The sequence below is a fragment of the Dermacentor andersoni genome, chromosome 8, assembly GCF_023375885.2.
Source record: "Dermacentor andersoni chromosome 8, qqDerAnde1_hic_scaffold, whole genome shotgun sequence".
Lineage (NCBI taxonomy): Eukaryota > Metazoa > Arthropoda > Arachnida > Ixodida > Ixodidae > Dermacentor > Dermacentor andersoni.
In genome coordinates, this window is record NC_092821.1 from 3,371,342 (window position 1) to 3,387,781 (window position 16,440).

Sequence of the window (16,440 nt, forward strand, 5' to 3'; positions counted from 1 at the left end):
TATTCCGGAGTAAGGTTCGCTTATTTCTTCTTCGTTTTCATATTCATTTTTAAGTGGCAGGTACATGTGTGCGATGTCGTTTGCGACCTCTGTTGCTGTCCGCCCTACAGTTATCTGTTTATTGACGAGCCTGTTTATGGCGAGGTTTGTAGTACCTCTGGAGAGCTTGTCATTAAGTAGGCTCTTCAATAGGTTCCATTTGCCTCCTCTGCGCAATCTGCCGTCTGTTTCTAAGCAAGTTTCGTCCCATTGTTGACGTGAAAGTTGAGCCGCGTATGTTTCGATATCACGATTAACTTGGGCGACCTTGGCTCTAAGTCTTCTATTGAGTTTGTGACTCTTCCATCTGGTCAGAAGGGCATTTTTCGCTTCCAGCATGTGAGCTAGCTTGGAGTCCATTTTTGGGACTTCGATTTCTGTTGAGACTACTTTAGTAGCTTTCTTAACCGTTCCCTTTAGTTGATCTAAAAGCTCCTCATAAGATTCGTCATCTATGCTGGTGTCCTTACGCAGCTTACGGAAGAGATTCCAGTCCACGTATTCATATTTCCTTAGTGGTGGTGGTTGCGTCTGTAAGATGACTTCAATTATGTAGTGATCACTTCCTAAATTCTCCTGCAGATTGTCCCATGAGCCTTCAATTCCCCGAAGGAATGTAAGATCGGGGGTTGTATCTCTGGTAGTGGAGGTACCAGTTCTCGTGGGGAAGTTAGCATCTGTAATAAGAGCAAATTTTAATTCACTTGCCGTGGTTGCTAAATTGGTACCCTTGACGCTCTGATGACCATAGCCCCATTCTTTGTTGGGAGCGTTGAAGTCCCCAGCCACTACGAGTGGGGCTGTATCTGCCTTACTGCAAATGCGGCCCAAGAGTGTCTTAAAATCCCTTTTCCTATCTTGCGGAGAGCTATAAACGTTAGCTATATACACGTTAGCTGCTTTTTTGTTCTTCAGGATGAGTTCGATCATTTGTGCTTCTAGACCAACCTTGTACTTGGGAAGCTCGTGAGTTTCATAGGAGGTACCCTTTCGAACCAAAGTCGCTATTCCCCGACCCCCTGGAATGGTCAAGGTTTCGGAGTTGTAACCCGGTAGAGAGATATCCTCGATCCTTAGCTTGTGTTTCCTGTAAGAGAATAACGTGCGGCTTAACTTTGGCCGATCTAATGAGCTGCTGCAGGGGAGCCTTGCGCCTTCGGAAACTCGCACAATTCGACTGCCATATTTTAATGTTATTGTTGTCGTTTGAAGCCATTATGATACCACTGGTTGACTACCCGAACCCCTAGAGTCCGCGCTCGGGCTACCGTTTGTGCCTCCGTGGACTGCCGATGCAGCCGCTGCGCTTGCCTTTGCCTCAACTTTGGGCCTTTCTAGTTGACCCACTTGAGCATCTAGATTAGTGATGAGCTCCATGATTTTCGCCAGAGTCCTGTCTATTGTGGCTAACCTTGCGGCTATTCTGACTTTTTTGTGTTTGGGGGGTGCCTCACTCTCTCCCATCTCCTCTGCCTCAGAGGTTTCTAAATCTTCCTCCTCTGTTTCGCTAATGGGAACGGGGTGGGGGGTTTTACGTTTAGGTTTGCCGGCCAAGGGTTTTGGAGCCGTTGTCTCCATCTGACTACGGGGTGTTTCGGACGTTTCTTTAAAGGATTTGAAAGCCTCCCTGAGCTCAGACAGCTCTTGCCTTAATTTCCGATTTTCTGATTCTAATGCCAATATTCGGGGATTTGACTCACGTTCCGGCTGTGCCCTACAGGCTGACACCACGATGCCCGATGCTGTCACTCTCTAGCACGGAGGAAGGAAACTAAGGAGAGGCCCTACCCCCTCCGCGCGCTAGGAGAAAAGTGTGGCGGAAATGACGTAGTAGGTTCTCATTTTTTTGCTGCTTTTTTATTTTTTTTGTTGTATGGCCACGCCTTTTGGGCCATAATGGCGGCGTTGTTATGGTTTTGAGCGCTCACACGTGTTGCTCTGGTAGGTTTCGGGCCGTGGCAAAGGCGCTGAGTGGGCGGGTTTGCGTTAGTCACCGTGTCTTGTTGCGCTGTGTTACCTGCACCGTGCTCTGCCAGATGTTGCGCGAGCGCGCGACACCACGCGCAGCGCGGCGTGGTTTCGCGAAAGATGTAAACAAGAGAGGAGGGTGGCCCAAAAGGCGGAGCATCGCCATGAGCAACGCCAAATTCCGGCTTCACTTTTGCTTCACAAAGAGTGACGTCAGGGCCTCTCCTTAGTTTCCTTCCTCCGTGCTCTCTAGTAAGCATGCTGAAACAAAAAAATGACTCAATCCAGTTTGAATAGTAAGGAGTAATATCTATTTTATTTAAGAAGAAAACAGAAGGAAGGTGTTAGTAAAATGCACAGCGAAAGAAATGGTAAAGCCCATTCCAAATTCAGTCGGATCGGAAAACATTTATTAGGCTCTAGAAAAGAGATTTTCGCGGCTTCAGACGGCCTCTTCCATCTTCTGATAGATTCTTCTGTCTGCAATCACAGGGTTGGTGCCCTAGTCCAAGGCTCCACTGAGTATGGCCAGCTCGCGAGCTCGCTCTACTAGGCGCTTTTGGCCGTTCAAGCTTACGCTGGAAAGCATACTCTCCCACTGTTCCGCACTCGGGTTTTTAATTTTATAGATAGTTGGGGACTCTATATTTGGACAGGCCCATGATATGTGGTATAGATCTGGTTTCTCTCCGCACCATGGGCCCTTAGCCTCATATTGTGTAGGGAAAATTTTATTGAGAATGTTTAGATTCGGGAAAGTACCCGTCTGCAGTTGTCGCCATGCAACAGCATCCTCTCTGCTTAGATCTTTATCCGGGGGTGGGAACTTCAGTCTGACCCCTTTATAATAATTTAGGATATCTGAGTAGCCCATGGGTACTGACTCGGGTTCCTCAAGGCTGGATGTGTCGGACGCCCGGTTGGTATGCCCTCAAGCTATCCTATCCGCCTCTTGGTTCCCTGTTATGCCAGTGTGCCCTGGTACCCAGATTATGGTATGCTGAACTTTGTTTCCCGGGTCGCATGAGCAGAGTATGTGGTGTGCTCTGCGCACAATTCTGCCGTTTGTATAATTACGGCATGCTGCTTGAGAGTCTGTTATTATTGTTAGGGACCTGCCAGATCGATAGCCCTCCAGTGCTGCCGGAGCCACAGCTGCCTCTTCGGCCTCGACTACCGTGCAGTCCTGTAGGCATGCGCTGGTGATCTCCTTGAGGTCCGAATTAACCACCGACGCCACTGCTCTGCTGTTGTCTTCAGTCTTTGACGAACGTTGCCGCATCCGTATACCTTGTGTTGTCCTTGTTCGCCAAGGTTCTCTGCACGTACTCCGCTCTTGCTTCTCTACGCGCCTTGTGCAGGTTCCGGTCCATATTCTTGGGTATCGGTGCGACTCGCAGTGTACTGCGATACTTGTCCGGAATGGCCTCGGTACGCTCGATCTCTTGGATCATGTTGCCGCCGCCGTATCTTCGCAGGAGCACCCTTCCCGTGGGGGTCTGCATCAACCTACGTGCTTGAGAGCATAGTAGTGCTTCTCTTAGTTCACTGAAGGTATTGTGCAGTCCCAGGGCCAGCAGTTTCTCGGGCGATGTGCACTGCGGCAGGTGAAGCGCAGTTTTGTACGCCTTTCGCAGTATGGCGTCCGCTTGTTCTTCTTGCTTGATGCATTTGTGGTAGGGAAGGCTATACACCACTCTGCTAACCACGAGGCTCGTGACAAGCCTAAGTGTGTCGCTCTCCTTCATACCGTGTCTCTTGCTAGATACTCTGTTGATCATACGGGCTACCTGCATGGTGGCAGTCTTCAGCAGTGTCAGAGTATGGTTGCACCGTTGATTGGACTGAAGCCACATCCCCAGGATCCGAATGGTGGTCTTCTCCGGAATGCGTTGTCCCGCGAGGTATACGTTGAGGCTGAGCTCATCGATTGTAGGGACCGTTCGATTTTGTTTGCCTCGCCACACCCTTAGGAGCTCGGACTTCACCGTCAAGCAGGTGAGGCCCCTGGCACTAACGTAGGTTTCTACGCAGGTGGCCGAACATTTTCAAATACGAATGAAAAGGAGATGCATACATAAGTAAATATTTTTTAATATCAGCTATTTCTATCAACTGATAGCAAGCTCATCTGTATGAGGTCCTGAACTTTGTCACAACTAAGGTTCTCTCTCAGCAGCTGGGAAGTCAACCTCAACTGTCCTGACATACTCTCAGCCCGTACACAGCACCTCAGTGTTGGGTTTCACTGCTTAAACAATTTATTTTGGTTTGGATGAGGGACACCTGTGTCTCAGCGTCAGCCAACACTTAGTTTTTTTAGCTCAAGCTCCTTCAAAAAGGCGGCCGCACCCTTCCTTTCCCGTTAATTCCTCAGTGCGTCGGTCCTTTCTGTTCTCATCCTCCTTCTACCATGCTCTCACCACATGGATCATCTGAAGCATCCTCTTGTTCAGTTGTACAGTCAACATTTGATTTTTCGGACTTCCGAGGGGCCGCAAAATAATTGAAAAAAAAACGGGCAGTGTGAAAAAAAAAAATTAAGAGGAAGCTTTAGCTCGGGCCCAACTCCGACGTGGCCTATTCAAATACATGTAAAACGCAAAAACGTTTTTCTGAGATAACCCCTGGACCGATTTTAATGAAGTTTGTTGCATTTGAGAGAGAAAGTTAAATTCTAGTGACTGTTGGAAGCGGAATTTTGATTTAGGGCTTGAATTTTGTTAAAAAGATTTTCAAAGATTCACGAGCTTGAAAATAATAGAAGCACGAAGTTTACAAACTAATAGCTCTGCATCGAAAACAGATATCGCGATTCTGTAAACGGCATCCATTAGACCATTCAAAGCGGACAAATTTTATATGTTATTTTACATCTTACGTGAATTTGTTACGTTATTTACGAAGGTTTTGCAACAGTTGTAATAACACATTGACACATTTTTTGAGGTTCATGTGTAACATATCAATTTTGTCCGCTTTAGATGTGCTATCAGCTACAATTTACAGAATTGCCATATCATTTTTCCTTGCTGGGTTATGGAGTTGTAAACTTGATAGTTTCGTTTTCTGAAAATTTGAGATTTTTCCCAATTTTTTATAAAAAAATGACAACCTAAATCGAAAATTCGAAACCAACAGTCACTAGATTTTAAGTGTTTCCTTTAAATGCAGCAAACCCCGTCAAATTTGGTGCAGTGGTTGCCGAGAAAAACGAATTCTCCTTTTACATGTATTTAGATAGGAGCACCCGAGCTAAAGCTTCCTCTTAATGCATGTCTTTAACTGCCTTTAAGGGCTAAAATTACCACAGGCACGTCTGAAAAAGCTCTGAAGGCCTGCCAGTGCGCTTGTTAGGCATATCAGGGCTTTTACTGTGACAGGAGACGGTGTGCACGCATGTGTAATTAAGGAATACATACAGTGTCCCGTGACAATTGCCCCCTTCCCACGCTTGTTATGCTTCACCGCCTAACACTAGTGTACTGAGGCGAAGCTAACTTTCGGAGACTGGCATTACGCAACGCGCTGTGCTCTGCGAGCTTCAAAGCCAATCGCGAGGATTACAAAGGCGGAGTCGGTGCCATTGGTGATAGCGGCGAATTCTTTCAATGAAAAACACGGCACCGTACGGTAAGAAGCTCAATAGCGAACATAGAAGCAGCTAGGCCTAACGTTGCCGCGGTGGTGGTTACGGCTGCCAGCGGATCTGCCTGCGAGAGTGCCGGTTCGAGGCGGCGAGATAATCAAAATAGCGGCGGTGGCGGCTTTAATGCCATTTCAGACCTGCAGTCAGGGCAATGTACATTGACTATATGGAGTACGTGGTGGTGCCGCAAAACCGTGCAAATTATCGGGCATGTCCGAAAAGTCGGGCGTTAGAAAATCGGTCGTTAACTACTCTGGCACTACATCGTGCCGATGACACGGCGTCAATGACGATTCGTTGCGATTCCTCTGTTACTGGAGCCAGCATTAACACGACTTTCGTTCCCTTTCTATAAAGTTACAGCTAATTTTCCCTGATAGAAGCACAAATTCCCTGAGTTTTCCCTGAGTTTTTCCAGACTTCAAATTCCCTGAGAATTCCCGGTTTTCCCGGTTGGTAGACACCCTGGGACTCACAGTACGAGATGTTTGTGCGAGGAGTTGTCTTGAAACGGTGCGCCCGGCCTTCGGAATTTCGACCTGGGTCAGGCTTCCTCTAGGACCGCTAGACCTTAGCAATGTGCCCAGTTTTTCCACATGCCCGGCACTGCTAGTCACGGAACCAACCCAAGAGGCATTCGTGTGGGCCCCCACAGCTGGTGCAGAAGCCGCTCACCAGTCTCTTGGTGTCCCTTCGCTGACCGGGGCCCACACGTAACCGAAGAATGTCTTTAGCCCGTCATCAACTGTCGTCGTCCCTAGGAGCAATGGCTCGAATGGCACCGTGTTTGTGCTTTCGGGAGAGGGTAAGCTGGCTTCCCGGGCAATGGTCTCAGCGGCGACTGCTTCCTCGATAGCACTGGTGAGGCATACCTCTTTTTTTGCCAGTAGTCGCCGCATCGCCATGTCCTTCTGCAGTCCGAACACGAAATGATCCATAGCGCAGTGTCGACGGCGTTGAAGTTGCAGTGCTGTGGCATGGTTCGAAGGGCAGCGAGGTAGGTGGCAGCAGACTCACTTGGTGCTTGGTCGCTGTGGTGGAATTCGTATCGCTTGGCAAGCTCCATTCGTTTCGGCGAAAGGTGATCTCGCAGTGTGGCGAGGGTTGTTTCGAATGGGGTATTTTTCAGCAGGGCTGGTGCCACGAGTGCCTTCACCAACTGAAACGTGGCGGGACCACAGCGGCTGAGGAATGTTGACCTCTTCTTGCCAGCTTCCGTAATGTCCCGCACCTCCAGAAAGAACTCAAACCCTTGCGCATAGTCCTACCACTCTTTGGGGTAGGCGATGTTGACAGACTGAAGCCCTTCTGTTGTGGCGGTCGTCATTGTAACGAGTATGCACCAAACCTAGCCTCCCATGATGGTGGTTTCAGTCAAGTGACTCACTTTGGCTTGGCGCTGGACGGGAACCACACATGTTGCCAGTGTTATGTAGCACGGGTCGTATCACGAGGCAGCACCGGCAATGACTTTATTGCCATAACAAAAACCAAACACAGAATGAAGGAAACTGGCTATATATATATATATAGTCAGGACGTAAAAAAGCAGGACGCAGGACCAGGATGACAGAAACAAAAACCAGCTCTGTGTTCAGAGACCGCAAGAGATGACGAGCCAACTTCGTCTTCTTTGAAAAGGACAGTGGTCACTGCTCGTGTCCTACAATTCGTTTTCTTCTGTTGCTAGCCTTTAGTTGTGACAATATATACACAAAGGCTGGTCCACCAACTGACGCGTCCCACCTCCGACCGCTAGCGCAGTTCGGCGCTACCAAACGGCCGGGAATGAAACTACGGCTGGGACATTCGCTTCCATTGGAGCCCACCTGACGCGGCAGGCCGCATCATTACTTTTTATCCAGTGGCCGTGGCTTGAGTATGGTGGGAAAAATTGAGAAACATGTACAAAACCTTTTTTTTTTCTCAGATATTTCATGAAGGTCTTGCGTTTGGAACAAGAGTGGAGGTTTTGTGACTTTCAAACACATATGAGTTATGACGCAGCATCGTTATCCAATTACACCATGCTGGAACACTGGAGAGAGCTGATTCGCTCATGAATTTTGGGTGTACAAATGTTTTCTATACATATTTCATTACAATTCAAGTTTAAATACACAATTGGATATCTCCCGATTTGGAAATATGAGTTAGGTATGACTCAGCACAATGGTTTAATGGTGACAATGATACATGCGCACTGCAGACGGGCTATGCTCACATGCACGTGACCTGTACTTTATCAACTGTGTGCATCACAATGTTAGGAAAGATTGAGAAAATGTACAAAACCTGTTCTTTCCAGATTTTTCCATGAGTCTTGAGTTTGCCAAAAGAGTGGAGATTTCCTAGCTTCCAAACATGTTTTAGTTATGACCAGGTGTTTTCCCAAGAATGGAATTTAAGGTGGGTGTTTAAATTTCTAGGGGTGGGGGGGGGGCTTCTCAATTTTCAAAGATTGTCATGAGTCTGACAATCTGCGTCATACTCATAACAGAGATGGCGAGCAATTACTTCACTTTAAACAAGGACCAAAGTCGTATTTACGAACAGACAAAACTAAGCAAAAAGGACATCAAATGTGTCCCCTACATAAACACCGTTACGACTTCCACCACAAGCCAGCTATGGGCAATGAGTCGCTTAAAGGGGTGCCTTCAGAAAAACAAGGGGGTGTGCACACTCCCCCTAAGGTTACTACGTGTTCAAGAGAAGCGGGCAATATGGGGGCGGCACGCAGCGACCACCTCTGACCAAATGATTTCTGCAGCTCCCGGAAGGTGGTGACACAAGGTTATGTTAGCAACGTCTTAGCAACAGCATGTAAAATGCAACATGGTACTTTTTCCCAAAAAATTATCCAAGTAGCAAGACCAAGTGTTACACTGAACAACCGCAAGACTCCAAATCAGATCTTGCTGCGAAATTTGCGCAAGAATCAGCAGTAAGCACAAAATCTGTTTCAAGAAGATTTTAAGCAACATAAGTACATTCTCGTAGGTATCATAGAAATCCCTATACCGTGTCAAGATAAGGAAAATCGAGGGTATTATTTTTTCTGTCCAATTCACGTCTGACATTATGGCAACAAATGGTTGCTTGTATTGTGCAGAGAAAACCTCCTACATGTTTAATTAAAAATAAATTCAGCCTTCAGTACCTACACATAGCATACACACAACGACCAATTGTGATTTTTGACCATATATTATGCACACAGAGGTGTTTGGTTTTAATTTCTCCCACAAAAAATGAATTATTGGTGTTTTTTGCTGCATCCAACTGACCACTTTGCGAATGAAATCCTTGAAGTGTGTGTCAAGGCTTTTCTACATCCACCCTGTTTTGACTGGCACATGCTTCAGTCTTTTATTAAATAAGAAAATATGCAATAAAATGTTGCCACTATGCTAAGGCAGCAGTACGGCTTACTAATTCAGTTTAATTTACTCAAATCCTAACCTGCACTTTAGTATTCTACATAACAATATTGGCTTGAATAAACAGCCTTAACAGCAGAATGCATGTTACTGCTCTGTTCTGCACACATTGGAACGAAGGCATTTGTGAGGACACTATCGGAACTCAGGCCGGAGCTTCCAGACTCCCTCGCCGTCTTGCTGCCTGTGGAACTCGCAGATTTTGCTGAGCAGGGCCTTAAACACAGGTGCCCTGCCATGCACTTTGTCCTTGAAGGCAGCCAGCACTTCACTGGTGCTTGCCTGCCCATCCACACTTGCACCAAAGGCCACAAAGGTCTGCAGATCTGAGAGGAGCTCATCAAATTCACCATCCCCTGTCTCCAGAAAGGGTTCAAAAGACTCCGCAGGCTTTCTAGCTCGGATGCAAGCAAGCAGCTCGCTCGAAGATGCAGGAGTTGATGATGCCTCCTCTTGAGTGAAGACGTTGGCTTCCTTGAACATAAGTGAGCTTGGCTTTTTCATGGGTGGCTTTGATTGAGATGATGTGGCTGGTGCTGCCTGACCTGTTGCTTGCTTCTGGCCAAAACGAGGCCTGGAAAAAATCAAGGCATTAATTGGGGCTTGTTGGTCTTTTATACTGGGATCCTCAAAGCACTAAAAAAGACAGGCACAGACATTGAAGAAAGGGCCTGCTGAACAAGAAATTAACTGGACCAAGGCATTGATCCAGGCTAGTTGGTCTGCCATACTGGCATCTTTGTTACTGATTAAAAAGACAGGGACTGACATTGAAGAAGAGGCCTGTTGAACTAGAAATGAGCTTGACTAAGGCATTGGATTCGAGCTAGTCGGTCTGTCATACTGGGATGCTAAGTAGCGCTTAAAGGGCAATTATGGCTATTTTTTGACTAAATCAGGGTAATGACAATATTAAGCCGCTGGCCTTCCTGTCACGCGTCCGGTAGTAGAATTTCTCCACAAATTCAAAAATTATTTTAGGTTAGCCAAAAAAGTGTGCAGATGCCATGACTGTACGAATCAATATGTTATGAGAAGCATACCTTGGGTACCTAAATATCTAACATTGCTAAGGGTTCTGCAAATCAATACTGGACAATAAAGTGCCCCATAATAAATTATTACAGAAACTCTACGCCATCGGATTGAATAACAGGCTTACTGAATTCATTAGGGCTTATCTACAAAACAGGTATCAGTATGTCCAAGTTGACAAGTACTGCTCGGAGACTTTACAGGTGACATCAGGGGTACCGCAAGGGTCAGTTCTGGGACCGATCTTATTCATCATTTATGTTAACGACATTGTGAAAGTCATACACAGTGTTATTAAGATAAAGCTTTTCACGGATGACTGTGTTCTTTATACCTCGGTTAAATCTGTAGACGACCAAACTACGCTTAATAAAACACTCACAGAAGTTTCAGGCAGGTGCAAGAAATGGGACATGTTCTAAAATGCTGACAAGTGCTTAGTCCTACGTGTATGCAGGAACAAAACCATTTTACAACATTCTTATTCTGTGGATGGCATTGTGCTTAAGGAATCACCTGCTGTTAAGTATCTCGGGATCACTATTACAGAAAATCTCAGTTGGGACCTTCATATTGATACTGTCTGCACTAAAGCTTTTATATCTCTCTGGTTCATTCGATGAAAGCTTTCAAAAGCCCCTATGAACGTAAAATTAGCAGCATACAAAGCATTGGTCCGGCCATGTCTTGAGTATGCTTCGTGTATATGGGACCCTTATACAGAAAAAAACGTTGCCAAATTAGAAAGAGTTCAGATAACCGCGGCTAGATTCATTTGCAACCGATATAAGCGCACTGACAGCGTGACAGAAATGATTGCTTATCTTGGTATCGATACACTTAAAGCTAGACGTACCGAATGCAGATTAAAATACTTGTATTGAATGTATAACAACATAATACAAATCAACAATTACAATTTCATTACTCCTCATACTCTGCGCACAAGCTCGCGTTTTGATAATGGGAAAATGTTACAGGAATACAATGCTCGAAACGATACTTTTAAAATTCATTTTTTCCGAAAACCATACGCGCCTGGAATAAATGACCGAAACATATTGTAGACAGTACAAGTGTCGAAGGGTTTCTTACAAACTTGAAAATGCATGGGTAAAGGGTACTTCCATTATGTTATATGCAGTGTTTCATGCCTTGATTTATTGTATTTGCTTTTTATTGCTGTTATGGATTTCTGATGTATTTCTATTTGTGCCAGCTGCATTGTGTTATATACAGTGTTTTATGTCTTGATTTATTGTATTTGTTTTTTTTTATTGCTGTTGTTCTGAATTTCTGATGTATTTCCATTGCACCTACTGCATTGTGTTATATGCACTGTTGCATGTCTTGATTTATTGGATTTAGTTTTTATTGCTGTTGTGGATTTCTGATGTATTTCTATTTGTGTCTACTCCTGTTTGGAGTCAAGAGACTCTGCAGTATTCTTAAATAAATAAATAAATAAATAAAACCCAATGTGCTTGTATGAATTAAGTAGCTGTGTGTGTTGTGACGACCACCATGTTGGGTTCTACATAGGCAGTCGATGAGTGTAATCGAGAGCAACACGGATTCTGACATCATCGGCAACTATGGGATCATATGCACGGTGTGTCATGTGGTGTTTGTAAAACAATGATGGCATTTGTACTATGGCGAAGCAATGCTAAAGCATCATTAATTTGTGCTCCTATCAGGGAAAATGAGCAGTAATTTTGTTGAAAGGGAACGAAAGTCGCAATAGTGCTGGCTCGAGTGACAGAGAGGAATCGTAACGAGTCCTCTTTGACGTCGTGCCATCCACTGGAGGAGTTGCCAGTGTACCGTCAATGACCGACTTTCCGGACGCCTGATAATTCGGACGCCTTGCACTTTTTGCTGTGACCGCTGGTCCGAGACAGCATTAATCAAAGCCACTACCATCACCGCCGTTTTGATTACTTTGTCGCCTCCAACCGGCGCTCGCACGCAGATCTGCTGGCAGCCGTATGCACCACCGCGACAACGCTAGGCCTAGCTGCTTCGATGTTCGCTACTAAGCTTCTTGCCATTCTGTGCTGTGTTTTTCACTGACAGAATTCGCCGCCGTCGGCAATGGCACCCCCTCCGCCTTTGTGGTCCTTGCGATTTGTTTCGAAGCTCGAAAAGCATGGCGCGTTGCATAATGCTGATTCCCGAAAGACAGCTTCGCCTCACTTTTTTTGTTAATGTTACATGGTGAAGCATAAGCGTGGTAAGGGGGCAGTTGTCATGGGACACAGTATGTATTCCTTAAGAATGTATCCCGTATGTATTCCATGCATGCACCCGCCATCTCCTGTCACAGTACGAGCACCGATACGCCTAATTAGTGTACTGGCAGGCCTTCTGAGCTTTTTCGAGAAGCACATGTTGCTTGCCCATGTTGCTCCCCTTGTTCCCCTCCATCATTCCTTGTTTACGCCAAAGCGATCATATTTGTGGTCTCTTCAGCAAGCTTTTTTGGATGTGCCTATGGCGATTTGAGCCCCTAAAGGGCCCCTCACCAAGTCTGGTCATTTTGAGCTGACAAGCGCTGTGCATACTATGATCGCTAACAATTGCGCTTGCTAAGTATTACATTGCTACGTGCTGCTGAAAGAGCTGAAATTTCAAACCGAATGCCATCTGCCCTTCTCCTTGCAGGCACCATGCTCCCAGTCGGAGAGCGGACGTAATCGCACAAGTACACCTATGTACATCACACAGCTGTGACGTTGCTCGTAGTGACACGTGACTTCGAGAATTATTCGTGGCAACATCTGTTATTTGTGTCATCTGTTGCGTCAAGAGATAAATTAAAATTTAGAGAAATAATAAAACACAAACCGAATGTCTGTGTGTTCATTTACTTCGCACCGCTGCAAGATCTACTTCCATTCCGTCTGCATGTTCCCACGTTGTGCAGTTGCACGCTCAGACAATGAAAGAATGTCATTTTCTACAATGTTCGAGCGTGCGATTACGCTCTATGATCCGCTTGTGTTTTCCCCAGTATTCCCGTAGCAGTGGCCTATAGCGCTAGTCAGGTGTTCTCGTGCGCAGCACGCAAATTCATGTGCTGCGCAAAACAAAACAAAATGCAACACCTTGCACGCGACGCCATCGGCAGAAGTGCACCGCACAGCAAGAAAGCAAGGGAAAAAATGAAGGCGGGCCCGTGGTGTATGTGTCACGCGATCCTCGAGCTCCGGTCTGGGAGAAGGCAGGGAAAGAATTGCGCTTGCAGAGGCTAGACGGGGCAAGTGGAAAGAGTGTGTCTCTTGGCAGTGGCCCTCGCCTCATAATATCTTGGGTTCGCGGCACTGAAATATCTTTAGCTCGGCTATTAATGAACCAATTTGAAAAATTCTTGCAGCAAACCACCCCCTAGAGAGCATTCAACTTCCAGCATATAACTGAAATTTGCTATGTGGCCTGGTGAGGGGCCCTTTAAGGGCAGTAAAAGACAAGTGTTCATTTTTTCGAACTGCCCGATTTTTCGGACGTTTTCGCGGCCCCTAGGGAGCCAGAAAAATTGGACGTTGGCTGTACATCTGACTAAGAGGATGCTTCAAATGGTCCGAGGGGTGAACATGTGGCGGAAGGAGGACGAGAACAGAAACGACCTACGCATTGAGGAATTAACGGGAAAGGAAGTGTGCCACGGTTTCTTTGAAGGAGCTTGAGCTCAAAAAACAGTGTTGGCTGATGCCGAAATGTCCTGTCCTTCTGTTTTCTTTTTGAATAAAATAAACACTAGTCCTTACTATTCAAACTGCATTAAGTTTTTTTTCATTTTTTAACATGCTAACTAGAGAGTGGCAGGATCGAGTTACACGGTGTCAACCCGTCTTGACATAAGATGAAGTTCTGCGTCACTCAGGGAATTTTTCAAAGGCATTTGGGGAATTTTTAAATGTCAACTTCGTAGACACTCTGAAATACAGTCGATTTCTGTTAATTCCACCCTGACAAGACCGACAAAATTGATTGAATTATCCGGCGGGTCGAATTAAACAAAATGCAGAAAATACCTCATTGCAAATTGAAGATTCATCTAGCTGTATTTGCCCGACTCTACACTTACCCGAATCAAATGTGCTCCCACTTTCTATGTGTCAAAAGTAAAAAAGTTACAGTAAAAATTACATTAAAGCTCCTAAACAAAATAGAAACAAAGTAAGCACAGCTCCAAGACGGGACAAACGAAAGACACAGAAGCACAGTACAAGCGGTAATGAAACACTTTTTGTTAACGTAGAAATGCAACATACACCTGATTTTTTTATTAATAATAAAATGGCCCAGAGTTTAATATCTGTTGCACAACGATGGGACGGTTTCTTGAAGTCGGCTTTGCCATAATGTGTTTGTGTTACGCACAAACCATACAAATGCCGCCAAGGCAGTTTTTTATACGGTGTTTGATTGCACCGCGCTAACAATTTTCAGCCCAACTTTTTTTTTAAAGAAAAGAACTAAAATCTGCCTGTTATAATTGGGTATAAATACTGTAATCAGACAGTGTGAGCTATGGCTGTTGCTTGAAAATCTTCCTAGGGCCAGCCAAAAATATGCGTTTTCAAAGGGAGATCATTTGTGTTCCGCATGCCTATCTCCTAAACTCTGCGAAGACAGACACGGCTATTGGGGTTCTACTGGGGTACCATAGGGGTCAGGTGCATGCATGCTGACTGGTCAAGTTTAAATTATCCAGTGAAGGTCAAAAGTTTAATCCCATAGAAATGCATGGGCGCCAACCGGGATCGAATTATGGAAGTCTACTGTAGTGGGCAGTAGGGTACTGTAATTATGGGCAAAGCCCTGCTATTACACTAAAAATAAAAAATTTCAAGCATTCCCATGGTGAGAAAAAGCCAACCTCAAGGAACAGAAAACTAAAGCCAGTCCAGTTATCAAAATGCGAAATTGCTAATATCAGCAATATGATTTGTTGAGCAGTGAAAGCTGCTTCGGAACAAGACAATGCCTGTGGTGTGGTGAAGCATAAGGGTGACAGTGAGAACATGATTTGTTACAGTATGTGCAAAAGTAGGAGCTCCTAGCATTTTTGAAATTGCAATTGGGCATCACTTGATAGAACAGTTCGTAACATGCCCTTCAATCATATGCCTGAAAAACATCCCCAAACAAAAATAGCCTCTTTGCTATCTCATGCAAAATTGGAGGTCATACTTGGAGAGAGAGAGAGAGGGGGGGACCATTACTTCTACTAGAGTCCTTTAATACTTTTCTACTAGTCACGAAACTTCAGGCCAAATTTGCTGAAGGGACGGCAGTTCCCACTATGGACACCTCTGCAGATGGCATATTTCAGTTTTTTCAACAGTGAAGACATGCAAGTGCTGTGCCGCCTTTGCCAAATGCTTGTGCGCATGTGTGAGTTACAAGAGAAATCATGGGACTGCACCTAGGTACTACAGAGGCATAACATGCTTTGCTCCATTCGTCCCCAGCCCATTGCAATGTGCACTATGCGACAACGGATGCTTAACTTGCTCTGGGCGACAGCTCTCTAGAGTTGCTTGTATGAGGGCAGCAAATACGCACCAACACTGGTGTGACGCATGATCTAATAATATAAGTTGATTTCTTTTGCTTTACAGAGCAGCATAAAATATTTCTGAATGTCTTGCAGTAGGTCTTATGTTGCCCCGCATCAAAATTTGGTGTGCTTGTTCCGTACGACATCTGGCAGTACGCGACTGATGTTCCGGGTTCACACTATTCACTCGTCGCTATAGCACTTCCGGGCGATTCCATACTGATATGATCTTGGCCAGGTGAGGTAGGTCTTAACCACAATAATCAGGAAACGACGACGAAGGCAGGCATCGTGATGATTAAAAAAAGATAGAAAAGAATGTATTCACTTCATTGGTACATGGTTGTGACTATCTGAGTCTTGCGCGGTTCTGCTTAACACGGGGGCCACGACGGCATTAAATAAGCCCTTGCGGTCTTGTGGTCGTCGATTTCTTCTTGGAAAACTTGGGGAACTTGTGGAAGTATCAGTGCCTTTGTCAGGTTGTGAAGTCGACGAGCTCCTCCCCTTCGTGTCTTCTCCTCTTGGTCCTTCCCTTTGTGTACTCTCAGGGTATAAAGGGGTGATAATTTTTCGGGGAAGAGGGTAATTATGTCGACATGGGAATGCCCGCTTGAATCTTTCCCACACTTGAGAGGTTAAGTCCAGGCTTATCCTAACAGCTTTTTCTGGGACGAGACAAATCATCTTGTCATGGGAACACATGCCTGAATGTTTCTCCCACTTGACAGGCTGAC

General features: G+C 45.5%; 1 protein-coding gene across 3 annotated transcripts in view; it reads right to left on the bottom strand.

Moving 5' to 3' along the window:
* Positions 1-7,103: 7,103 nt before the first annotated feature.
* The window catches only part of LOC126526682 (DNA excision repair protein ERCC-6-like), a 332,661-nt gene continuing 323,324 nt past the window's right edge, over positions 7,104-16,440 (bottom strand). For all 3 annotated transcript variants that reach the window (XM_055068344.2, XM_055068345.2, XM_050174540.3), the window contains one exon: positions 7,104-9,673. In XM_055068344.2, coding sequence (XP_054924319.2) covers positions 9,235-9,673 — 439 coding nt within the window. In that variant the 3' untranslated portion in view covers positions 7,104-9,234. The remainder of the gene's footprint in view (positions 9,674-16,440) is intronic.